Here is a 26426-nt window from a genome sequence, read left to right as displayed (position 1 = left end):
CTCCAAGGGACTTAGGAATACTCAGCAAACAGAAGTTCAACTTCAGAAACCAGGGAGAGGATTCTTACACTGGGGCTAGTATAAACATGCTGTCAGGATCACACCCATGCTTACGGCTACCTGTATAGAATGTGGAAACATGCAGGAATTTGCCTTTAATTTATTTTTTCCATTTGAAAAGTCATTACTTTCTGAGATGTTTCACAAAATGTTCTTTTTCACATTTGTATGCACCCATCTTAGTATTTCACACTGTGAACAACTTGAGAGTAGGAATGAAATCTTATTCTTTATACCTTTGCTGTCTAAATAGAACATGGTACTTGGGCTGTTTTATCAGTAATTGTTTAATAAATTAAATGAACTATCAGCCCTGCCACTAGATGGCAACACAGTTGTATGTGTAGAAGTATGGTCTAGCTAATTGGAATTCTACCTGGCAGGGCTTGAGTAACAGGCAGGTTTCTAAAAAGTTACATGTGTATCTTATTTTGGTAAGTAAGTTATTTAAAATGTACAAGGACACCTGACTGTAACTTTATTGCCAAGTATGTCCTTACAACTAAGAATCCTTTCGCAAGATAAATTCTCCCTAAGTGTAATAGCTCATAACTATGGATTTTTCTATATTGGGCAACACCTGTTTTTGTCTAAGAACGCCAGTCTTCTGTTGTATCCTGTCAAAAGGATGTTCCAGTGGTCCAAGTGCCTCAAGCAAATTTCATTCTATAAACCAAAAGCCTACATTCTCCCAATCACAAGTCATTTGCTCAAATTTTTGCCCCGCCTCAAGTTATTATTAGTTATTAATAGTTTTTAAGGTGGGGCAAAAATATGAGCAAATGTGAGCAAATGTTTTGCCTGAAAGTCACGGAGACTCTGGAGTCAGACAAGCCTTTGTCCGCATTGCTACCACTCAACAGATGTGTCCTTGTGCAGGTTATTAACTTCACTAACTTCAGTTTACTCATCTTCCCCCAAATGAAGGTAATATTATCTACTTCATAAAGTGAAAATGATTAAGTGAAATAATGTCAGTGGAATAATATCTAGTATAATCTTTGGCTTATAGTAGAGATTCAATAACTGGTAACTATTATTATTCATATTCTCCAGTGAAAATCTCACCCATATTATTATTTGGTTTATTTAATTTAGTCTCCTGATTTAAGGCCTTCAGCAATTAAATTAAGTTCATAACACCAGGTTTCATAGCGATAGGCCATGCGGATTTGGGCAACATTTGTCTTCCGGATATCATTTCCAATAGGGCCATCTTCAAGGTAATTGTTGCCCAGAAAGCTTGCTTTCTCCTGTAAGAGAAAAGGAAGCAGAATGATTGTTGTCTTTTTATCCTGATATAAACTATAATTACATCTTCCACAAATATTCCTTCCTTATCTTACTGACAAAAGGAAAAAATAAACCGTTAAAAGCACTCATCCAGTGCCTCAATGTTCACGGTCTGCTGAGAAGTCAAGTGTGTATTATTTGCCTTGCCAACGGCATAGCCAGAGAGGAAGAAGGCTTCTTTCTAGTCCCTGTCCACAGGAACGGCATATGATTTGTGGGAAAATTTTTCTACATGTGTTTCCCCAACGATCTTTTCAGTACTGTTACCAGATCCTATATGCAGAAGTGCAAGCTGTCAAGCACAGGTCTACCTCATGAGAAATTCCACACTGCAGAACACTGTTTCTTGCCACTTCACACATATCACAGGTACTCAGCTTGAACACTTGTGCAGCAATTGCATATTCTTCCATTAGGGGCTCCTTGAATTATTTATTTAAATGAGGCAAAAAAGAAAGAAGAAAAAAAAAGAGTGTATTAAAAAAAATAATAACATGCACCCAGCAGAAAAAGTACAGTGAAATCCCTCGATTTGACTTTAAAATTCTAGTTGGGCAACAGGGGCACCTGGGTGGCTCAGTTGGTTAAGTGTCTGCCTTTGGCTCAGCTCAGGATCCCAGAGTCCCAGGATGGAGCCCGATGGGGGGCTCCCTGCTCAGCGGGAAATCTGCTTCTCCCTCTTCCTCAGCTACTCCCTCTCCCTCTGCTCTTCTCCCTGCTCATGTTCTCTCTCTCTCGCTGGCTCAGTCTCTCTCAAATAAATAAATAAATAAATAAATAAATAAATAAATAAATAAATAAAATTCTGGATGGGCAACAACAGTCCCGCCAAATATGCTTGTATCACTCAAGATTCCATATACATACCTTGGTGAAGTGGAATTGCATTGGGTCATCTGTCGACAGTGAGATCATTAGTCCCTTTTGGAGGAAATCTAAAAAAGGATTTTTGGCATATTCTAGAAATAAGCTGTTGTTACTTAATGGCGACATAGCGATGGGAATCTGGGCTAAGAAAAACAAGTACTGTAACACAGGACTCTGAAAAGAAAAAGTGAAAAACAATATTTAAGGGTGTTGAAAAAGGGCTACAAACTAGAAATGTTAAAATCCCATGATCTACTTCAAGTTTTAGCTTTCAACAAGATGATCATGTGTTCTTTAAATCCCTTAGTAAAGAAGAATAATAGTGTTTAAATGTAAATACTATTTAGAATAAATTTATTTGGAATCATCAATTTTCAGAAGCATTGACTCAAACCAAATGTTTGAGTTTTAATTGCCTAAGTCAGATGGTCTGTCTCAGAGAAGAGACTTCACCCTGAAACAGTTGGTTTTTTTTTTTTCTCTCTACGAGAAAGTTCTGACTCTCACAAGAGGCGTTTGAAAACATGCTATAACAAGAAATCTGGTGAAAACCAGTTTAAGGTAAGCCAAGTGCCTCTGAATTATCCCTTGTCAGAATTCTAAGATGGAAGCCTGAAGACCTGCATTCATTCATCCCTGCCACTAACTGGCTAGGTAATCTTGAGCGGCTCCTTTGACTTCTCTGGTCTCTGTAAAATGAACTGCACATCATAACCTCAAAAATCTTTTTTGCTCTGCTTTCATTTGATGCCAGTGTTGATAATGACTTGTGACAAAATGGTAAGGAAAAAAAATTACTCCTCTAGCTCCAATATAAAAAGTATTCAAAAGAGAACCTCCAACTTACCTTTTTTAAATTCAGGCCGTGAGAGATATTATCTGCTGTCATGAACGCGGTCATGAGGTGGGTGAGAGCCCCAGCTTCCCCACAGTGAGGTCGGAACAGGAACGTATTCATGCCTTGTTCCCTAGGGAAAGGGAATTGCTGTATAATCACAGGTGGCTGACTAGGACCTGGCAGCAATTCTGGGCATGGAGTGATTTGCAAGAAAATCAGGTAGAAAAAAAAATTAACAGTCTGTAAGGGAGTGGAGGCATCTAAAGGATTCAGTAAGACTGGCAATTCCAAATCATAATCTTAATTCTCCCTGAACCCAGACTTCTGAAAAAAAGAGGCAGCAAAGGATATGAGGGTATGGAGGAAAAGTCAAGATCTGATTACCTTCAGTTTCAACAGGAAATTTACCAATATCACCATATTCTCATTTCTTCTGCTCACGCTTTTGAGGGGGAAATGTTTCCAGAAAACCCTGTCATAATATTCCTCTATTCCTTACCCATGTATATCAAGAAGGGTAACGTGGAGTTTTATAATACATTGCACAGTGATTAGTATCAATTCCTAAACTGTGGAATTTCAGGAACTGTGAAAGTTACGGAAGGCTCCAAAATGTCCATTCCTGCTACTAAATAAAGAAAGAAACCAAACAAAAAGACAAGGGAAAGAAGGGTCTGATTGGGGCCAGTCAGAAGCATCCCAGCAGTGCAGTGGGATGACCACCCAGGGCGCCCATGTCTGAGCAGAGGTGTGTCAAATAGAATCTTCTCCTTCTCCTGTGGCGCCTGGGTGGCTCAGTTAAGCATCTGCCTTTGGCTCAGGTCATGATCCCAGGGTCCTGGGATGGAGCCCCACAATCGGGTTCCCCGCTTGTTGGGGAGTTTGCTTCTCCCTCTGCCCCTTACTCTGCTCTCGTACTCTCTCTCTCAGATAAATAAGTAAAATCTTAAAAAAAAAAAAAAAAAAAGAATCCTCTCCTTCTAGCTCCAATACTTGTCTACTTACTTTCTCAGGCTGTTGAGCACCGCAATGTTTGCATACATGTAGTAGGCATAGTAGGTGTAAGATGGATTCTTTTCCATTGTCCACTCCTCGGGCTTGGGGCTCTTGGAGGAGAACATGTGTCCACTGTGTTTGGACTCATCATCCACACTGTCGAAGCCAGTAATCTGTCCGGAACAGGGAGCCATGCAATGGGGTCAGTCTAACTGCAGGATCCCGGTCCTCAGACAAACTTTCAGCTCCCAAAGGCAAGGACCAAACGTCAGAGAGAAGCAACAAAAATGAATTACAGCTATGTGGGAGTCCTGGTTCATGCATAGCGACAGGAAGGCCTAATGGGTCATGCTTACATGCTTGAGGAAGACACTGAGGTCTGGGTGAGCCTGGGGGTTGATGGTGGCCTCAAACACTGGCATGAAAACATTCTCCAGCATCTTTCCGAAGTGTGGAAGGAAATTCTTGGATCGAAACACATCACTAGAGGCAAGAATAAAGAGAATTCAGGAGGAAAATATTTTTAGGATTGATAGCCCCTGTATGAGAGAATCAGAGGGCCAAATGCCTTGTTCAGGAAAAGATTGTGTCCATTCTAAGTACATTCTTTTTGGTTACCATAAAGAGGGATTCAGTTTAGAATGGGCCTAGAATACAAATTTCTTGCTGAACCAGTTGTCCCCATCTCTTCTACAAACGCTCTGTGGCAAAAATATTAACCTTCACAGCTAAGTGCAAATAGAAGATGAAGAGTATAGGAACTATGTCACAAAAGATTCAGTGATTTATTTGTGGGTATAAGATGGTGAGCATGGAATAGTTATTAAGAACACTTCTGGGGATGCCTAGGTGGTCAGTCGGTTAAGCGTCTGTCTTCAGCTTAGGTCATGATCCCAGGGTCCTGGGATCGAGCCCCTCATCGGGCTCCCTGCTTATCGGGGAACCCGCTTCTCCCTCTGCCTGCCACTCTCTCTCTCCCTCTGACAAATAAGTAAATAAAATCTTAAAAAAAAAAAAAGAACTCTTCTGATATGCTGTAGCCAGAGACAATCTAACGAACTCTAATATAGCACTCGGTATATGCCATTCACTCTTTTAAGTGGCCAGAAATATTAGTGAATTTAATCCTCATAACAACTCAATATGTTAGGTACCATTATGACCCTATCTAAAAAAAAAATCTTTTTAAGCAAGCTCTATGCCCAAAGTGGGACTTGAACTTACCATCCAGAGATCAAGAGGCACATGCTTTACTGATTGAGCCAGTCAGGTGCTCCCATTTTAAAGATGAGGAAACAAAAGCACAGAGAGCTCATGAAACTTGCCCAACGTCACACAGCTAATAAGTAATAGAACCAGGATTCAAGTATTGCCAGTCTAGGTCCAGAGTCCATGCTCCTAACTACCACAGCTACTGTCTCTCTGCTCTAAGGATATAATACAGGAAGTTCTACCCCAGTCAGAAAAGCTACTTTTTTGGCTAAAGAGACAGGAAAAAAAAACTCCTGCATTGCCGGAGCACACAGAACACAGGGGCAGGTGGCCAGAAAATATATAAACACTTAAGTTCAACAAAAGATCAATGATACTGAGCATCCCTGAGGGCAATGAGTAATTAGCAGGTAGTAATACCTTTGATAAATACTCAGTGATTATGGAGAACTTGAGCACCTGTGAATGAGACAATTGGCAGATGGTATTAGAGGTTCTGATACAAGAAAGCTACATCCCAGTACATATAAGAATGGGAAAGAATGAACTGGGCACAGAGAGGAAGACCAAGAGAAAGAAAAAATAGAATAAAGTATACATAGTTCTTAACCTAGCTAAGTTTTAAATATTCTCAGTGAGTTATTTTGTGATCTGCATAAAGTCCTGTGTTTTAAAAAAAACAAAACCAGGGGTGCCTGGGTGGCTCAGATGGTTAAGCGTCTGCCTTCGGCTCAGGTCACGATCCCAGGGTCCTGGGATCGAGCCCCACACCGGGCTCCTGGTTCAGCAAGGAGCCTGCTTCTCCCTCCCCCTCTGCCTCTCTCCCTGCTCATGCTCTCTCTCTCTCTCTCTGTATCTGTGTCTCAAATGAATAAATAAAATCTTTAAAAATAAATAAATGGAGCACTGGGTGTTATGCACAAACAATGAATCATGGAACACTACATCAAAAGCTAATGATGTAATGTATGGTGATTAACATAATAAAAATTTAAAAATAAATAAATAAAAAATAAAGAAAACAAAAAACAAAAAACCTGGTTGGAGAACTGAACTGAAATGATCTTCTTAACTCCTGTCTCTGGTCAAGAGTGCTGAACCTGGAGTGGACAAAACCAGCCCCCAGGACCCGGTTCTGAGTGCCGCTATAACAAAGGTTATTGTGACTGCATATTCCTCGTTTGTGTGGAGGAGGTCTGACAGGTGGGATGAAGCCAGGCTTTAGGGTCTCTGATGGGGAGGTACGTACTAGATCCTGGGGACCTGGATCATCCAGGTCATGTTGGGGCAGTAGATGCGGTTACGGACAAACCAGCTGGCCAGTTTGCTCCACTCATCAGGGCTGCGGCCGTAGATTGACAGGCGGGGCTCGGCGTGCTGGTACTTGGCCTCCACCAGGTCTGCACCTACCTCCTGCAAAGCCAAGAGAGGAATCCAAAGCCAGGAATTCCCACAAGTCCCTCAGGGGTCTAAACCTGTGGGGTCTAAGGAGTGGAGGTAGGTACTAAGAACAGAGCATGTGTGAAAGGAAGCCAGAGGGAAACTATTTCAGGTTAAGATCTAAGGAAATTGAGGGGCACCTGGGTGGCTCAGTCTGTTAAGCGTCTGCCTTTGGCTCAGGTCATGATCTCAGGGTCCTGGGATTGAGTCCTGCCCGCGTCAGGATCCCTGCTCAGTGGGGAGCCTGCTTCTCCCTCTCCCTCTGCCCCTGTTCCTGCTCTCTCTCCCTCTCTCTCTCTCTCTCGTGTGGGTGCTCTCTCTCTCTAATAGATAAATAAAATCTTAAAAAAAGATCTAAGAAAATTGAAAGATGAGGGGAATCTAATCAGTAAGAGACGGATAAGACATAAAGGAGTCTAGAGAGTGAAAAAGTCAGACAAGGGATGATGAGCTATCCCATCCAAGCACCTGAAAAAGACATTCAGTTTTTCTTATACCTCCTACTTTCGAAAACACACATCTCCCAAATCCACCATGTCATTCCTGTGTCCTAGTGCTCATGCCATGAGGATGAGAGTGGATTCTGATCCCACCTCTTTCCAGGCTTACAATTCCCAGAGCCCGAAAAGAGTCCTTAGTCAGTCCCAAAGCCACACCCTCAGCTTCTCTAGCCTGGGAATAGAAGTCTTTTAAAATCATTTGAGTGGACATTTCCAAAGAAATTCTTACATTCATTTCTGTGGTGCTTGGCCCCAGGGATGGCACACTTCCTGCTTCCTTCTTCTCCCTCCTTTCCCTCCCTTCCTCCTTGCTTCCTCCTCTCTTCTCTCCTTCCTCCCCTTCCTCCCCTCATCCTCTCCCTCCTCAAGAACCAGGCCAGGTACCATAGATCTGCCTGGTTCCTCCTCACCTTGATGATAGTGGCAAAATATTCTCCATCAATATAATTGTCCGTCTTTAGGTAGAGGTCTCGTAGTTCACTTGCTCCTACAGGATTGTATTTGTCATTGAACTTATCAAAACGCTGGAAGGTCTGGCGTCCCTGAATTAGGAAAACAGGAGCACAAGTGTATCATTATACACAGGACATATGTATAATGGGACATATGGGACACAGAGAGCTAGGGAATGGCCACCAGGACCAGGGGCCTGGGAACAGGGGGAGGGGTTGGGCTCCAAGAATGGAATCTGGGACAGGTGACAATGAGTGAACCTCAAAATTATCTGTGGGTGCTTTCAGCCAGCATGGTCAGCCAGCATGGTTAAGAGGGCTCTGAGAAGCGGGGAGTTTGTAGGAGAAAGGCCTGTGGGGTTCTCAGTATGAGCATGAAACTGACATAATCTTTTTCAACCTACAGCATGAACATCCAGAGAATCAACAGTCAGGTCGTAGGGATGCATTTTTAATTTGGCAAAAAGTTCCTTTAGGGTCAGATTTTTCTCCTTAGTGCTATGGACCACTCTGTCAGCATCAATATGGTAAGATTTCTTAATAAAGCGCAGCAGATGTTTCTGGTTCATGCAAGCAGCTGCATGGATGTGGGTGTCCACCTGTGTGTACATTCAGAGAAAGAAAACCAACAATCAGCCTTGGTCATGCTGCTGTTAGAGGGTGTCTGCACACCCCACTGAGGCAGGAGAAAGGAATAAATAGAGGGGTATGACTTGACAGCTGGTAAACGTGGCCCAGCAGAAAAGAACCCATAGCACCTCTTTGTACCCTTGCAAGAATGTGACAGGTTAGGTGGATGTAATAATAATGCCCATTTCTCTTGGATAACTGTACATCCAATTTACTACCTACATTTGATCAACACAAAATTTTTGGGGACCATTCTCCACCCCCAAAATGAAGTAGTTACCACAGCTTTCACCCCCGAAGGGAGGAAGGATGGAAATCATGAAGCCATGGCCCAGTGATGGCATTTATGAGTTGGGTATTTTTATGATTACTATGTTATAAGCTAGAAATATGATAGATTAATTTAGCCATGGTTATACAGGTGGCTGAGCCAGGATTTGGTCCCAAATATCTGCTTGTATATTATCTATCCCCACTTCTTGCAATCACTTAAATGGTCAGAACACATCTTGGAAGTGTTTCTAAGTTGATTAGCTTTCCATAGCCCTTAGTGCATTTGATACTCATAGTCCTCTTGTGAGCTGGACTGAGCAGATGTATTTCCCAATTTTACAAATGAGGAAACTGAAACTCAGAACTATTTAATCACTTCCCCCAAAATCTTAGAGTCAGGAAGTAGAAGGGAAAGGACTAGAATAAAGATCTTCCAAATCCTCAAATAGCAGTTTTTGTTGTTTTTATTGTTCACGATCATCATAACTTTTTGTGCGGCAAGGATGTGGTAAACCTTTCTGTGGAAAACAATAGAAATGGCATTTTAACCTTTTAGAATAATTCATCTATGTTCACAAAGTCCACTGAACCTGCAGGAATCTCACAGTAAATCTGAGAAACAGTATCTTTCTTGTCCCACTCAAGAACCAATTGGGTTAATGTTTTTGCCCAGCAGTGACCTCTGAGCAGTGACAATGCTTACCTTCCTGCAGTTATAAAAATCTCGGTGGGGGTTGTTCTTCAGCTCCTTTAACTCATCCATCTCATTGAGCATCTCATGCACCTGGAACTTGGAGGAGAGGAACTTCAGGCGCCGGTGGGTATAGGTCTTACTGTGAAAAATTAAATCACATAATTCTGAAACATTCAGACACTTAAGGAAAATAGACACGATTTCAAAACCATCAGGACCCTTATTACCTATAGGAAGCAATTACTGGAACAAACATTTCAGTTTGCAGTTAATCTCACTTGAAAAGTATTGGGCTCCTGGAGCTCGATCTTTTTATCAAAGTTGAACAGAATAATGAAGGAGGATTTGGGAAGGCATTTAAAAGCCAGGGGAGAGGGGCACCTGGCTGGCTCAGTTGGAAGAGCATGTGACTCTTAATCTCCGGGCTGAGTTAGAGCCCCACATTGGGTGTAGGGATTACTTAAATAATAATAATGATAATAATAATAATAAAACCCAGGTAAGACGATGTTGCTCAAGGCTAAGGGCCCTGGCTTTGGAGATGGCAGATTCGAGCTTGAATCCTGGCTCAGCCAGCTGTGTAACTTTGGGCACATTCCTTAACTCATCAAAGTCTCAGCTTATAAAACTGCAATTATAAAAATACCCACCTCAGAGAATGATGGTGAGGAGGGAGGAAATAATGTACATGAAGGGTTTCACATAGTATTTGAACATACTAAGTACTTAGTAAATACTCATTCTTACTCTGAGTAGTAGTAGTCCTAGTAGTGGTGGTGGTAGTAGTGGTGGTGATGGTGGTAGTAGTAGTGGGGGTGGCGGTAGTAGTGGGGTGGCAGTAGTAGTGGGGGTGGCGGTAGTAGTGGGGGTGGTGGTAGTATTGGGGGTGGTGGCGGTAGTAGTGGTGGTGGTGGTAGTAGTGGGGGTGGGGGTAGCAGTGGGGGTGATGGTGGTAGTATTGGGGTGGTGGCAGTAGTAGTGGTGGTGGCGGTAGTAGTGGTGGTGGTGGTAGTAGTGGTGATGGTGGTAGTAGTGGGGGTGGGGGTAGTAGTAGGGGTGGTAGTAGTGGGGGTGGTAGTAGTGGCGGTGATGGTTGTAGTATTGGGGGTGGTGATAGTAGCGGGGGTGGCGGTAGTAGTGGGGGTGGCGGTAGTATTGGGGGGTTGTAGTATTGGGGGTGGGGGTGGCAGTAGTAGTAGGGGTGGTGGCAGTAGTATTGGGGGTGGTGGTGGTAGTATTGGGGTGGTGGCAGTATTGGGGGTGGTGGCGGTAGTAGTAGTGGGGGTGGCAGTAGTAGTGGGGGTGGCAGTAGTAGTGGCGGTGGTGGCGGTAGTATTGGGGGTGGTGGTAGTAGTAGTGGGGGTGGCGGTAGTAGTGGTGGTGGTGGCAGTAGTAGTGGGGGTGGCGGTAGTAGTGGGGGTGGCAGTAGTAGTGGGGGTGGCGGTAGTAGTGGGGGTGGTGGTAATATTGGGGGTGGTGGTGGTAGGAGTGGGTGTGGTGGTAGTATTGGGGGTGGTGGCGGTAGTAGTGGTGGTGGCGATAGTAGTGGTGGTGGTGGTAGTAGTGGTGATGGTGGTAGTAGTGGGGGTGGGGGTAGTAGTAGGGGTGGTAGTAGTGGGGGTGGTAGTAGTGGCGGTGATGGTTGTAGTATTGGGGGTGGTGATAGTAGCGGGGGTGGGGGTAGTATTGGGGGTGGTGTTGGTAGTAGTAGTGGGGGTGGCGGTAGTAGTGGGGGTGGCGGTAGTATTGGGGGGTTGTAGTATTGGGGGTGGGGGTGGCAGTAGTAGTAGGGGTGGTGGCAGTAGTATTGGGGGTGGTGGTGGTAGTATTGGGGTGGTGGCAGTATTGGGGGTGGTGGCGGTAGTAGTAGTGGGGGTGGCAGTAGTAGTGGGGGTGGCAGTAGTAGTGGCGGTGGTGGCGGTAGTATTGGGGGTGGTGGTAGTAGTAGTGGGGTGGTGGCAGTATTGGGGGTGGTGGCGGTAGTAGTAGTGGGGGTGGCAGTGGTAGTGGGGGTGGCAGTAGTAGTGGCGGTGGTGGCAGTAGTATTGGGGGTGGTGGTGGTAGTATTGGGGTGGTGGCAGTATTGGGGGTGGTGGCGGTAGTAGTAGTGGGGGTGGCAGTAGTAGTGGGGGTGGCGGTAGTAGTGGTGGTGGTGGCAGTAGTATTGGGGGTGGTGGTGGTAGTATTGGGGTGGTGGCAGTATTGGGGGTAGTGGTAGTAGTGGGGGTGGCAGTAGTAGTGGCGGTAGTATTGGGGGTGGTGGTGGTAGTAGTGGGGGTGGCGGTAGTAGAGGGGGTGGCAGTAGTAGTGGGGGTGGCGGTAGTATTGGGGGTGGTGGTGGTAGTAGTGGGGTGGTGGCAGTATTGGGGGTGGTGGCGGTAGTAGTAGTGGGGGTGGCGGTAGTATTGGGGTTGGTGGTGGTGGTAGTGGTGGTGGTGGTGGTGGTAGTAGTGAGGGTGTTGGTAGCAGAGGGGGTGGCAGTAGTAGTGGGGGTGTTGGTAGTAGTGGTGATGGTGGTAGTATTGGGGGTGGTGGCGGTAGTTTTGGGGGGGTGGCAGTATTGGGGTGGTGGCAGTGGCAGTAGTAGTGGGGGTGGCAGTAGTAGTGGTGGTGGCAGTAGTATTCGCGGGTGGTGGCGGTAGTAGTGGGGGTGGGGATAGTAGTGGGGGTGGTGGTGGTAGTAGTGGGTGTGGTGGTAGTAGTTGGGGTGGTGGTGGCAGTAGTAGTGGAGGTGGCGGTAGTAGTGGGGGTGGCGGTAGTAGTGGGGGTGGCGGCAGAAGTAGTGGTGGGAGTAGTAATAGGTCAGCCATCATTAAACACTTACACAGGTCCTTGGGCAATTAAAGCAAGTAAAAAATTCATATCATCTAAGAAGGTGTCCATATTTAGATAAGGGAGTGGCTTGGGCTCATCTTTACTGGCTGCTGCCTCATTAGGATAGACGTAAACTATACCGTCCTTCATTTTGAGATGATAACCGAGGTTTTCCGGGAGGTCATCAGTTCGGAAGGGGTCTTCTCCTTTCTTCATAGGAGGGGTAAAGACTTTTTCAATAAAACACAGAGTAATAGGTCAAGAAGTAAGGTAAATGGCCGCATAAAAATAACCAAAATATGAAATGCTGTAAGATCTCATTCGTCTGGAATCCTGTACGTCATAGGTTATAATTATCCAGGGCTAAGCTAAAGTTTATTTTTATATTATTTTCCAAAGGTGACTAAATTAGTAGTGTAAAATAACTGTAAAATTGTTTCTAGCGTAAGAATGATTTTCCAGCTCTTTAGAAGTACTGTTCACATAATTGATGTAGTACTTACAAATAATTTTATCTACTACAGTAGGTTATCAAAGGTTTTCTGTTTAGAACATTTTATTAGCTTATGAGATAATTGCATAGAGATAAAAGTCAAACTACAGTCAAAAAGTAGAATTTGGATCTTTTCCTTAATAAAACCAACCTTTTCTATAAGTCTTAATTTAGAGCAGTTATTTTTTAATAGACTTTATATCTTAGAGCAGTTTTAGGTTCATAGCAAAATTGAACACCAAGTCCACAATTCCCATATACTCCTACCCCCACACAGGCACTGCCTTCTCCACTATCCACACCCTCCACCAGAGTGGTACGTTTGTTAAAATGGATGAACATACACTGGCAGGTCATAACCACCCAAAGTCCATAGTTCACCTTAGAGTTCACTTTCAGGGTTGTACATTCTATGGGTTTTGACAAATGTATAATGACACATATCCACCATTATAGTATCATGCAGAATAGTCTCACTGCTCTAAAGAGCCTTTGTGCTCCACCTAGATTGGATTTAATATAAATGGAAATATAAAATAAACTCTTACTATAAGAATTATAGTTCCTGTTATACTATATGACCCACCTTTTAAAGCACCTACGATTTTACTTTTTTTTTTTAAAGATTTTATTTATTTATTTGAGAGAGAGAATGAGAGATAGAAACCACAAGAGGGAAGAGGGTCAGAGGGAGAAGCTGACTCCCTGCTGAGCAGGGAGCCCAATGTGGGACCCGATCCCGGGACTCCAGGATCATGACCTGAGCCGAAGGCAGTCGCTTAACCAACTGAGCCACCCAGGCGCCCTAAAGCACCTACGATTTTACAATGTCTGCCAAAGGAATTGAGAAGGGATTTTGTGGGTAAATGTCCCCTTCTTTCCAGTGCTAACAATTTCAACCTAAGAAAGCCAAGAACAAATTCCGTGCTGTCACGGCCTGTAACGCGCTTAGCCTTTTACTTTCAACAAGTATGTGCCCAAGGCAGCAGGAAGTCTTCAGTTTGTAAGTGATGACTAATGGCCAGTGTGGGGAAAATAATATAGAAAGAAAAACTCACACATTTTCTATTCAAAACTGGGAGCTAAGGAACATGAGAAACGTGAAACAATATGTTACTGTGTCAAATCTTAATTTTCGAATCTTTATACTTAAACATCCTAGAGAGGCAAAGCATAATTTAGAAGAAACAAAGGCAAAACAGATATCCTAAATGTCGATATTATAGAAAGTAGGTAAACTGATTTGATGCATTACCAAACTGGATACATGTTTAATATGATTTTAATATTAAAAGGAATTATAAAGAAGAAGTGGCAGAACTGGAAATCTTTAATGATATAACAATCTGAAGTTCAGAAACACTTTAATATTTGCCTCCTTTGAAATTTCAATCCTAGAAGTATATTCTGAAAGATGTACAGCAACAACACAAAGATTTTTATATAAAGCCATTTATTGTAGCCTTATTGGAAATAAATTTTTAAAAGTCAGAAATCTAAATGACTAAAAGTAAGAATTGGTGAAATATATTGTTATACAATAGAAATCTGTGAAATTATTAAAATCTGATTATTGAAAATAGGTACTCAACTTCATATAAGGCAGAAAGTAAAAAAGTGAGATATGTAAATAAAGTACTACGGAAAGTCAAAACATATAGCTTAGATTTATCCAGAGGTTAGAGGAAGACAGGAAATGAGAGTATCTGGGCTGCACATTGAAGGATGAGGTTGGATCTGGACATTGGGACATACAGAGAAAAAGTGAACTGTTCCCCTGTTCAGGCACAGGGCACAGAATGACAACAGTACAGGGGCAGGAAAGGGCTGAACCAAATGGAGGACAGGAGATACTTCCCACCAGAACAGAGGTGGAGTAGATAAGGTAAATGTATAAATAGGATGAAGGTGCAAGACCAAAAATCAATAAATAAAATGTAGTTAGGAGGCCAGCTGATGGTAGGCCTTGAATGCCAGGCTAAAGACTGGACTTAACTTTGTAGGTAATAAGCAGCAATGAAAGGTTTTTGTTAGGAGAAGGACATGTTCAGATCTGTTTTAGTAATTGGCACTAAAGTGAATATGAACCGAAAGGGAGTGAGATTAGAATTTAACAGAGTAGGTCAGAAACTATGGCAGTAATCCAGACAAGGAGAAACATAGGCCCAAATTAGGGTCTGGGGAATAGCAAAGAGGGGAGATTTTGAGAGATAGTGTACAGACTTAATCATATGATTGTGCACGTGGGCAGGAGAGACAGTGGAGTCAAAGAGGAGTATGATATTTTTATTTTTTTATTTTTTTTATTTTTTTAAAGATTTTATTTATTTATATGACAGAGAGAGACAGAATGAGAGAAGGAACACAAGCAAGGGGAGTGGGAAAGGGAGAAGCAGGCTTCTTGCAGAGCAGGGAGCCCGATGCGGGACTCAATCCCAGGACCCTGGGATCATGACCTGAGCCGAAGGCAGACACTTAACGACTGTGCCACCCAGGTGCCCAGGAGTATGATATTTTTAGACTGGATTACTTCTACACTAGTCCCTCCTTATCCACAGGGGATATGTTCCCAGACCCCCAGTGGAAGCCTGAGACTGTGGATAGTACCGAACCCTGTACATACTATGTCTTTTCCTACATACCTATTAATGGGTTACTGCTCTATCAACTTACTTGTTTTTGTATGAATTAGGCACAGTAAGAGATTAACAACAACTAATTAATAAAATAGAACTATTATAACAATTTACTGTAATAAAAGTTAGGTGAATATGGTCTCTTTTTTTTAAAGATTTTATTTGTTTATTTTGAGAGAGAGAGAATGAGCATGAACGGGGGAGGGGCAGAGGGAGAAGGAGAGAGAGAATCTCAAGCAGACTCCCCGCTGAGCACAAAGCCTAACACGGGGTTCAATCTCATGACCCTGAGATCATGACCTGAGCTGAAATCAAGAGTTGGATGCTTAACCAACTGAGCCCTCAGGTGCCCCTCTCAAAATATCTTATTGCCCTATACTCACCCTTCTTGTTATAATCATGTGAGATGATAAAATGCCTACGTGAGATGGAGGTGAGGTGCTTGATGTAGGCATTGTGACGTAGCATAAGGCCACTACAGACGTGACAATAAATCAGGAGGATCATGTGCTTATGGACCTCAGCTGACCTCAGGTAACTGAAACCGCAGAAAGCCAAGCCATGGAAACCATGGATGGCGGGGGGGGACTACTGTAATCTAGGGGCATATTTGATATTTAGTAGTTAAACCTAAAGATCTATTTCATACACTGCATAAGATAATTACTTACCTGGGTAGAAGCTCTCATTTGCTACCCAAGCCTCACCCTCCATGTGCCGCAAGTACTTGGAAGGGGTTTTAGGGAACCTCTGAAATGACTTCTGCATGTACCTCTCCCGTATACACAATGCTCTGTATAGACCTTTGCAAACCATTTCGAAGTCTTCAACTGTAACCTGCCAAGAAAATGTCAGAGTATCAGGAGTCGCTCCTGTGAAAATCCAAGAAGCGGGTTAAGTTTGTTTTTGGTACGAGCCCACTCTCCTGGTTGTTGCTGCCCATGCTGAACCTTGCCTGCCCACACAGCTGCTTCCTACTTGACTTGGGCCCTGGGTCTTCCTCCGGGAGCAGGTCCTGAAGTTTTTCCAACTCTTCCGTTTCTACTAAAACTCACCTGTTCTTCAAGACTTTGCTTATATAGTCTGGTGCTTGTTTGGGGGTTTTGCCAGAAAGCAGTGATTATCTAGCAAATGTGATTAAAAGATCCCATTCTAACATGGAGAATACTTTCTTCCTTCCAGGTAACATACGGAGTTTTTATGTATGGGCTTCTAAAGACAGTAGTATCTCAACTGAAAGATGACATCACTCTAATTTGAGAATTCAAACTACTTTTTGGTCAGTGAAGGAAATATTTGGGGATGAATAAAGTGTCACACATCCCTCCAACCCTGTCATGCACACACCGCCTTTTATAGCTATAGATGGATCAGAACATCATCCATTCTTTTGGATGGTTTTAAACTTTTTTTGAAGATTTATCTATTTATTTTAGAGAGAAAGAGAGTGTGCAGGGAGGGGCAGAGGGAGAAGAGAGAATCTTTAAGCAGACTCCACACTGAGCACAAAGCTGACGTGCGACTTGATCCCAGGACCCTGATATCAGGACCTGAACCAAAACCAAGAGTCGAATGCTTAACCAACTTCGACACCCAGGCACTCCACTCTTTTGGATGGTTTCAAAGAGAATTTTACCCATGGCTAAAAATAGCAAGATTCTGGAGTAACAGAATTCTAATCTTAGAGCTGCCGGAAATTTCCTAAACTGGCCTCTCCCATGTGCCATCCCCGACTCCTGGCTGAGCCTGGCACACCCAAGGAGTCATAACTTGAAATTGCTGAGTGCTCATCATCAGAGCCCACAGACTTTCTGGGACCAATGTAAGTGTTCCCAGTGTTTGAGGTCCAGATATTGATCCCAATCAGTTGAACTCTTTTTAAAGGCCTGCTGACCTTGGCTAAGAAAGTCTGGCTCAGGTGCTAGAGCTAGGGGTCTGCTTCTAAGGTGGCATGCTTGTTCCTTTGCCACATAATGGGCCACCAGTCTATCTTCTCTAGGATAAGAGCTGGAAAAGATATTCACCTTGGTGTCTTCAGCACTTAGCACACAATGCCTCGCACAGAGTAGGTGCTCAGTAAGACCTGATTAAATGAAATCAATTGATTATCAGGGATTAATGGCCTTGGAAATTTAGTCCTGATCCCCCTACCTCTCTGTTCAATTACAAGGATGAAGACCGATGGGGCATAGACTACAACCCGGTAGGGTGTTGCTCATCAGCTCAGCCACATCCAGCCAACAGGTACTGCAATGCACCTGGTTCTTCAAAGACTCCAGGCCATGGTTTCAGGTGCCCTCCGGCTTTCAGAGGAGAAGCAGCTACTCCCTGACTTCTGTGGACAAGGTTCACATCCTCCCTCCCATCTTCCTTCTTTTTATTTTTATTCCTACCAAGTACAGAGGTATCAAGTTTGTCTCCTAATTTTTATGGCTTTCTTTTTTTAACTCCAGAGGTCTCCAATCTTTGTTTTCCCTCTCTCTATTAAACATCTGCTTTCAGTTATTTACTATCTAAAACGCCTGCCATTTGCAGAGGACCCATGTTATCGTACAGAAAGTGAACAAACCAGAATCATGTTTGTTTCCTTGCTCTGTCACTTTTAAGTATCTTGGAACTGACCCTAAGGGGGTCAGTTACATGAGAAGGGGGCTTAGGATGGGTCATTAAAACTATATTTGGAGCATAGACTGATAGCTAACCATCAGTTTCACCCATATGATGCTGATTCTGCAAGTCCACGTGGCAGAGATTTATTAGGTCCCCAACTGTTCTGGATAGGACAGGCAGGTCAAGTTGTTTGTGACATGAGTTTACTATCCCTGTGGCATAACTAGAGTCTATTCCAGGCAATAACCTACTGTGTAAGCATCTGTAATGAAATCGGAGATGACTGTTGGTGAAACAAAAACAATAGTCCCATTAGAATTTTCTAGCCTCTCATCTTCCTTTTTTCTCTGGGCTCTCCACTCTTCTCATCTCCCTCTCTTTCTTCCCATCTGTTTTCTTTGATTGGTTTATGCTATCTGCAGCCCTTCTCTCTAGTCTAGGGCTGCCCTGGGCCCATCTTTTCCCAAAAGCTCCCTGTGCCTCCCAAGGCTCCCTGTCCAACTTTGTGATAGCCTCAGTGAGACTAGCCCACTAGCTGTTCTCGTCGTCTCCTGTGCCCAAATTTGTCTAGTGTATTCCGTAACACACATTGCATTCTACCACGTATTCTCCATGTGCAAGCAAATGAGATAAAAGGAGGATAAAGTATGTGGGATGATAAAGCAAAACAGAAATAGAAGGTCTAGCATATTGGTACTGAGAGGCAATAAGGAAGTATAACAAAGCATGGCTTAACTAACACCTTCCTCAGTGGGAAGGGGACGAAGGCAAGGAAGCTGAAACAATCAAGCTGTGTCTTCCCAGCAGCTGCATCTGAGGGGCAAGGAGGGACTCACCCCAGAGGCATAATCTCCAGTGATCTGCACTCTTTGGAAGTCAGGCACGGTCTGGTAGGTTGGAGTTGAAGAAATGTATTCGTTGATGTGGGACAGTTTGGTGGAAGATGTTTCACTTTGGGGAATGGACAAGTTAATGGTCTTCCGTCCATGGTAACGTTTTTTTCTGGGTTTGAAATGAAAAAATAAAAGGAGTTAACCTTGGCTTCACTGGGAGTCTCATTGTGATAGATTGAGGTTTCACTGTCCAATTTCATTTTGAGGACAAAAGGTGAACATTAAAATGACAGCGGGGTGTCAGAAACAGGATCCAACCATATGGGAAGAGGTATCACATGACTGTATTCCCTTCTTCCTGGTAGCCCTTGGAACAGTGGGCCTTCGGGAACATGCTAGAAGGCTTTCAGCATGACCTTGTCCTTCACAGGCAGATGGGCAGTCTGGGTACCATAATAAGCACAGGCTACGTCAGTTACTACCTGTGTCTTTTTGTGCTTGTTCTTAGGCCCTTGAGCTTAAACTCTTGAAAAAGTAGTGTAATAATGCCCACCTTATAAGAATTTGGTGAGATTTAGTGTATGGAACTTATAAGTTGCTTAATCAACATTACTTCCTCAGATCAAGGAGTATTTATTGAGTTTCTGCTTTAACCCAAGACTTACATTAGGTCCTATGGGGCATGCCCAAGAAGGTGGATTGTTGTTCTTTCCTTAAAGACATAAAATGAAAAGGAGGACCAGGGCAGGAGGGCAGAAATGGAGGGCTGTATCCCTGAGGCCTGGAGAAGGTCACCCTGACCAGAGGGCAATATTCTTATCAGATAGCACAATGCTAAAGTTGGCTAGAACCGAACTCGGAAGATGAGGCTCTCGTGTTCTGGTTTCTAGAACCATGGTGTGTAAGCTGAGTATGTACCCAGCAGCCATCAGCCCACAGTGGTTTGGAACAATTTGCATAGAGCTCACATCCTCTTGCTTGGGTAGATAGGGAGGTTTCAACTGAAGGAAGATGCGATGAGCACAGGAGGTCTACTGTTCTCTTCTTTTGAGTCATTGGTAATCTTGTCCTAGCTTATACAGTGCTGGGGTGGGGGGTCTTGGGGAGAGGGAAGAATTTTTAGCTCTGGCACAGTGAACTATCTGCCCCAACATTCCCCTTACACCGCTTACCGCCTGTCTTTTATAGAGGTAGACGTGGCCTCCAGGTGGAATATATGTGCTTGCATCTCATGATGAGAAATTGGGCAGATTTCATCCACATCAAAGGGGGAAATCTCATGACGGCCTCCCTCATCTTTGACTTCAGAGGCAAACACTTTTTCAGCAAAGCTACGTAATGCATCATCAATTTCTAAAAGAGGTTTTCATGAGTTAGTATTTAAGCCCTTTGTCAGAGGTCATCAGAGAGTTCCTGCTATGTGTAAGGACTGCCCTGAGAGCATGGCTCCCCTATACCTAACCAGTGTCCCAGAAACGTGTTGGAGCTCAATGCCTGCTCTCTCTTCAGAGGTTTCTGGGTGGGTAGCTTGGAAATCCATTCTCAGAGACACAGGTCAGATTCTTAAACGTGTTGGAGCTCAATGCCTGCTCTCTCTTCAGAGGTTTCTGGGTGGGTAGCTTGGAAATCCATTCTCAGAGACACAGGTCAGATTCTCACAGCACATCTCAGGAGGTCCTAAAGATGGGATTGGCTTCTTGCAGGACTAGCACTTAATCTAAGATCACCTGTTTCTGGCAGGGCTAAATCTGACTTCATAGTAATCATGCAACATAGTCCTTCTCATTAGATTGGTGAAGTTTTTCTGATGATTGTGAAGATGTGAATAGGATTGCCAGTCCTTGGAGTTTTTCTTCCTAAAGAGAACCAGGGATCTAGGTAGTTCTGAGAAATAAATGTGTCCTTTGGGTCTTTCTTCCTCATAGAGCAGCTACTGTGTTTCTCTCACACATTATTTCAAATCCTGAAAACTTGACGATATGCTGGTATGTGGGGGAAGGGAGCCATTGAAATTTACTACCCAGTGTTGGGAGTCCCAATTCTTGTGGACACGTGGTCCTCCATAATGAATGACCCTTAGAAAGCCAATTTTACTTTTACATGCTTTAATATGCCCATCCTTTCTTTTTTTTCAGTTTATTTATTTATTTTAAGTGATCACTACACTCGATGTGGGGCTCAAACTCAAAACCCCGAGATTGAGTCGCATGCTCTTCCAACTGAGGCACCCTTTAATATTCCCATTCTTAGAATGGGTAGAGGGGTGACTTTTTGCTTGGCAATGACTAACCCCAAGACTCTCTGGGTGTAAGAGAACGAATTTCATCATAGAGGGTGGTGATGGCCATTAAGTATCTGTTCTTCTGTTAAGTTCCATTGCATTTTCCACATACCCAGTTGTTTCATCATTACCTCTTACACTTCTAAAATCTCTTGGTATTTCCGGAAAAGAGCAGGTAGCAAATAATGAGACTGGCAAACAGCTAGCTATTTGAAGCAACAGGAGAAGATGGAACATTCTTCATATGATGACAGAGCAAACTGCATGCATACTGCCCCATCAGTATCTATACAGGTCTCCAAAATGCCACATTTTCAGATTTAACCTAAGGAAGTGTAACGTGCTCAAGTGTCTGTTCTGCGCTTACCGACACCTTCACCTTCCTCTGTCTTAGTTTCCTTATCTGTAAAGTGGTAAGACTAATACCTACAAGACTTCACTCATAAGCTGTCATGGTAATGTATGTGGAAATGCTTTACAGAAGATAAAGCACCAATTCAGACTGAATAATGCAACTTGGTAGCATTGGTCAGACAGCTATGTGGCATTTGGGGTTGACTCTGGGCTATTAAGGAAATGATAAATGATATGACTTAGTTTAGGCTGAAGCATACATTGGAAATGATAGCAATCGATTCATAACTTCGCCAACACTGTCAGGTCATCCTGCTCTCAACATCTGGCTTATCACAGGAGAACAACAGAAATCTACTCTACCGGCCAAACTTCAGGTGTCTATTTGCTTCGTTAAACTCAGGCACTGCCTGAAATTGAAAACCGTGTTTGGATGCTCTGGAGTAGTTCTTTGACAAGTACCACAATCTACAAAGGACCAAATGGAACTCTAAGTAGATACATTTGATGGTCTGAGAATACTTCCCCACCCCGCTACCAACTGATCCCCAGAAATTAGTATCATTCCTCCATGAGAATCACAAGCAAGCACACACGCCTCAAGGATGAAGGGCAAGCAGAAGTTAGAAGAGGCTTCATGCACCATGAAAGGCAAATAAAAATAGGCTAGCTGGTTATGATGATGATGAGGAGGAGGAGGCTGTAACTGGCTTGTCATGGTGGGTCTGTGGCAATGCTGCTGGAGGCCTCAGGAAGGACAGCAGGGAAATGGATGCCCAGAAACCAACTCCTACTTGCTCGAGATCCAGCTCTTCCGGAATAAGCAGTCATTATCTAGGACCGCACATATCCATTTGTTTCATATTTTTAAACGTTATTGTTTTTATTAAGGTTGCATCTCCCTAAGCCACTATAGACAGTTGAAAAGTAGAAACTCTACTGTCAAGAAGTGGTTTACATGATGCCCCCAAATTATATGGTTGATGTTTCCTTCCACTGAATCAACCAGTTGTTTTGACTTCACGCAACCACAGCTGAAACTTGACTCCTAATTCAAGAACTCTGCCTTTCGAAAATATTTCAGGGAGTGGTGATGATTGTGGGAAGGAAAGAGTGAAACTGGTATTTCGAAAGACGATGAGATAAGATTTGGTGACAGTCTGAATTTATGGAATAAAGGACAGATGACTCCCTTGGATCTGTATAGATCATTGTTGAGTTCTTTTTTGAGCATATTACGTTTGCAATAATGGAGCATCTGCATGGAAATATCTTGAGGATAGGACATCTACATTTACATATAGAATCAACAAGAGAATAGAAACAAGTAGTAGAATGATGAAGCCAGAACACTGAACTAGGAGTGGAGTGAGAAAAAGTGTCTGTGGAGGCTGGATGGCCTTGGGCAAACCACATAATCACAGGGAGTCTCAGTGTTCATCATCATAACAGGGGAATGCTAATAATAATATCAACTTCAGAGAACTGTTATAAAGATTAAACAAGAAATACTTTAAAAACTACACAGTACTATAAATAAGTTGGGAATTATTATTATTAACATGGGAAGTGCAAGATTCTTGAGAAAAGGAATAACATGCTTGCCTCTTCGCTCAACAGTCCAGAAAAGCATGCTTATTTCTCAGCAGTGCTGTAGGAGTGTGTAGGAAAGACAGGTCATAGGTGTTTTGTCCGCCATATCTCATCTCGTAGAGGAACTCCGAGGCAGACCTACTACCCGTCAACTAAAGGACAAGTCTCATTTGAGATGGAGGGGAACATAGAGTTACAGTTTTATTTAAAGTGAGATTTTTATTTTATCTGGTCACAAAAATTTACCATGAAATGTTTCGCTTTGGAGCTAAGGATTTCCTAAGGCAAGACTCAATAGACCCCCTTGGCTAATCTATATCTAAAGAAGAACATCAGTTTATTTTATTTTATTTTATTTTATTATTTTTTTAAAGATTTTATTTATTTGGCAGAGAGAGACAGTGAGAGCAGGAACAAAAGGAGGGGGAGTGGGAGAGGGAGAAGCAGGTTTCCCGTGGAGCGGGGAGCCCGATGCGGGGGCTCGATGCGGGGGCTGATGCGGGGGCTCGATGCGGGGGCTCGATGCGGGGCTCGATCCCTGGACCCTGGGACCATGACCTGAGCTGAAGGCAGATGCTTAACCACTGAGCCACCCAGGCGCCCCGAACATCAGTTTATTTTAAAACATCAAATAAACGCCCCATGAAATTCTCTTTAAAAAATGGGGTTTTTTTGGAGTCCAGAAAATCCATGAGTTCATTTGCAATGCTATGGAATATCTATGGTCACTATTAATCTTTTTAAAAAAAGATTTTATTTATTTATTTGAGAGAGAGAGAGCACAAGCAGGGGGAGGGGCAGAGGGAGAAGCCCACTCCCCACTGAGGAGGGAGCTCTACACGGGGCGCAATCCCAGGATCCCGGGATCATGACCTGAGCTGAATGAAGGCAGACGCTTAACCGACTGAGCCACCCAGGCACCCCTGGTCATTATTAATCTTTGTTGGCTTTCAATGGTATCATTTAATAAACACTGCTGAAAAATACTCATGTTTCTGAATTAATGAATAGTATCATTTTTTAATTGATCCTTTGGCAAATAGCAGGAAAAATAGTCCAAAATACTCACGTTTTTCTTTAGCTGTACGAAGTAAAATAAAACAAGATAAAATATATAAACAACTTTCAGAAATCATAGTGGCTGTTAATCGGTGCTTTGGAATAGAAAGGTGTAGACTGTACAAGAAAGGGGTGTGGTGGAATGTGATATTATAGTTCATTCTTCCATTTACCTACAATTTGCTGCCATTGAAACCCCTAGGAGTATGGCCAGTACACATCCCTTTCTTTTTTTTTCCTTTCTAATATGGCTCTTTAAATTTATGTTTATAATCTTAAAGAGGTACCCTTTGTAAAATGTGATTTTAAAGAAATCTGATCTAGAGAAATGGAAACTCTCTTACAATGCTTACAAAAAAGCACATCTGGTAAACAATTTAGTAACACCTACCAAACAGCCATTACTGAGAATCTATCCTACTGATTTTCATCCTTAAAAACGGAAAAAGCTTTAGGGGCAAATATTGTTCCCAGAGTATAATTATACTTACCCAAACTGTAAAGAACCTAAGGGATTAGTTAAGAAAATTAGAATATTACACAGCCATTCAAAATGATGTTTAGGGAGAGTTTAAAAAACTATGGTAAATGATTAAGTCATAGTGTTAAGCCAAAAAATGGCAGGATATAAAGTGACATGTATGAAATAATCATAACAATGCTTTTAAAAATTCTTTAAATTTGCATAGAAAATAAATTGACATGTGAAAACTGGTATCTTTGGATGATGGGATGGTGACTGTTTTTTTCTTACTACTACTTTCCTAAATGTTCTGCGTTCTCTACATGAGTGTTATTACTTTTATTTTCAGTGTAATTTCTCTTTCTTATTTCATAGGAGACATGTATTTCTTTTGTAATGAAAACATTATTATTCTAAAAATTACTATGTGTACAAACCTGGATTGTGATTGGGTTAATATTTCCACTATGCTCGTGGTTGTCAACTAATCCTCTAGCTAGAGACATTGTAGGGGACCCCTCTCAGAAAGGTGACGGCACCAGCTTTGTTTAAATGATCAGAGTCGATTTTAAATATCTTCCACAGTTTCCAAACTGGGATCACCCAAGATGCTACCACATGATACAGTTTTAGGAAATTACCTCCCTTCCAAAACTAAAAAGAAAAAAATCCTTGAAAATCATGCCTTGCTTCTTCCTGAAAAGTATTATCAAAGCTACTCTGACCCTAAAGAAAGGATCATCAAAGCTGACAAGATACTTAAAGGAATGGTTGCATTTAAAAGAATCGAGCTCTCCAAACACTTTTGCACACCTACCTGCAAGTTTCAACAGAGGCATTGTTGCCGGGGTCCAGGATTCTAGGATAGCACAGTAGAAAGGAGGAGAGTGGAGGCTGTGGGGATGACTGCCTGACAGTATAAAATACCCTGACACTCATTTTGTGATTTTGCTTTGCACCTGTAATCCGACCCTTCTCTGCTAAAAGGGGAGAGATGAGGCTTAGACCTATTTATAGCTTGAGGCAATTGACAGTGAAAAACAGGTGAAGCCTCCGGTCTTTACTCAGGGATTTCAGAGACAATATGTGCTAGGTCAGGAACTGCACTTCATTACTTTCTAAATCTTCCTACGGATTGGATTCTCCTCAAGTGTAGCTCTCTTGCATGCCCCGACCACTGGTGATTATTTTTTCCCCCGGTGAAATACAGGGGACTCTTCCAGGCTGTGGATGCCCACATTCTCAGGATTTCAGTCATGAGAAAAGCTTTCTGTAGTTAATGAATATGCTGGTGTATTCGTCGAGTTCGCAACACACACACACACACACACACACACACACACACGTGTATGCATGCACACACTTTCATTAGAAATACCCTCGATTTAACAGAAATTCACCCGACAGAATTTATTTAATCAGTTAGGTAGTGAACTTAACTTCAACTCTTAGAGAAAAGTCAACTGCCATCTGGAGTGCTCAGTTACCCTACTCTGCAAATTGTTACAAAAGGAAAAATATCTTTCTTTTACATAACATTTTATAGTACATAGAGCATTTTTCAGGCGTTATCTATTTGATCCTAGTTACAATCTTAGAAGTATTTTATCCCTGCTTCCCAAATGAGAAAACCATTCTGCTGAGCCACCCTGCTCACAAATGGCAAACCTGAGGCTCTCTGAACCAAAATATCATGATCTTTCCATAATAACACAGAGTCTTTGCTATGGCTAATTATGTGCTAATCACTTCTAGGCAAAGAAACTTTTTCCTGGATTCAGCATGTATCGATTGTAACAGTTTTTATCTTCTAATTTTAAAAAAAAGATTATTTGAGCGGGGGAGGAGCAGAGGGAGAGAAAAAACCCAGCCAACTTCCCGCTGAGCGTGGAGATGAGGGGCTCCATCTCACGACCCAGGCCGAAACCAAGAGTCTGATGCTCAACCGACTGTACCACCTAGGCGCCCCTGTAACAGTTTTTATTAAAGACAGCAGAGGGATGTCTGGGTGGCTCAGTCATTAAGCATCTGCCTT

General features: G+C 42.8%; 1 protein-coding gene across 3 annotated transcripts; it reads right to left on the bottom strand.

The window, feature by feature from the left end:
* Positions 1-1154: 1154 nt before the first annotated feature.
* AMPD1 (adenosine monophosphate deaminase 1) lies at positions 1155-25330 on the bottom strand. 3 transcript variants are annotated; one of them, XM_028102101.2, is made up of 16 exons: positions 25209-25330; positions 23939-23950; positions 19814-19994; positions 18645-18810; positions 15870-16035; positions 12080-12299; positions 9265-9394; positions 8063-8257; positions 7617-7748; positions 6516-6679; positions 4411-4537; positions 4064-4227; positions 3068-3188; positions 2221-2394; positions 1665-1775; positions 1155-1313 (listed from the first exon to the last, which is right to left on the bottom strand). In XM_028102101.2, exons 1-16 carry the CDS (start codon positions 25228-25230, stop codon positions 1155-1157), a joined length of 2244 nt encoding a protein of 747 aa, XP_027957902.2. In that variant the 5' UTR covers positions 25231-25330. The 3 variants fall into 3 exon arrangements, with proteins under 3 accessions (XP_027957902.2, XP_087879045.1, XP_087879044.1); XM_088022919.1 differs by lacking the exon at positions 23939-23950 and having other exon boundaries at positions 25209-25230; XM_088022918.1 differs by lacking the exons at positions 23939-23950; positions 25209-25330 and adding an exon at positions 20369-20408.
* Positions 25331-26426: the final 1096 nt, after the last annotated feature.

This window comes from Eumetopias jubatus, unplaced genomic scaffold, assembly GCF_037043125.1.
Source record: "Eumetopias jubatus isolate StellerSeaLion01/CBP00866 unplaced genomic scaffold, mEumJub1_p1.0 scaffold_4, whole genome shotgun sequence".
Taxonomy (NCBI): domain Eukaryota; kingdom Metazoa; phylum Chordata; class Mammalia; order Carnivora; family Otariidae; genus Eumetopias; species Eumetopias jubatus.
This window is presented reverse-complemented; position numbering and strand designations above follow the sequence as displayed.

Excerpts from the sequence above, each read along its gene's own strand:
- AMPD1 (XM_088022918.1), bottom strand. The coding sequence starts at position 20,408 with ATGATTACTATGAAGTCAGATTTAGCCCTGCCAGAAACAG. Across the intron at positions 7,749-8,062 it reads ATTCTCTGGATGTTCATGCT|GGACGCCAGACCTTCCAGCG; the intron begins GTAGGTTGAAAA and ends TTCCTAATTCAG. Across the intron at positions 1,776-2,220 it reads TGCAATTCCACTTCACCAAG|GAGCCCCTAATGGAAGAATA; the intron begins GTATGTATATGG and ends AAATAATTCAAG.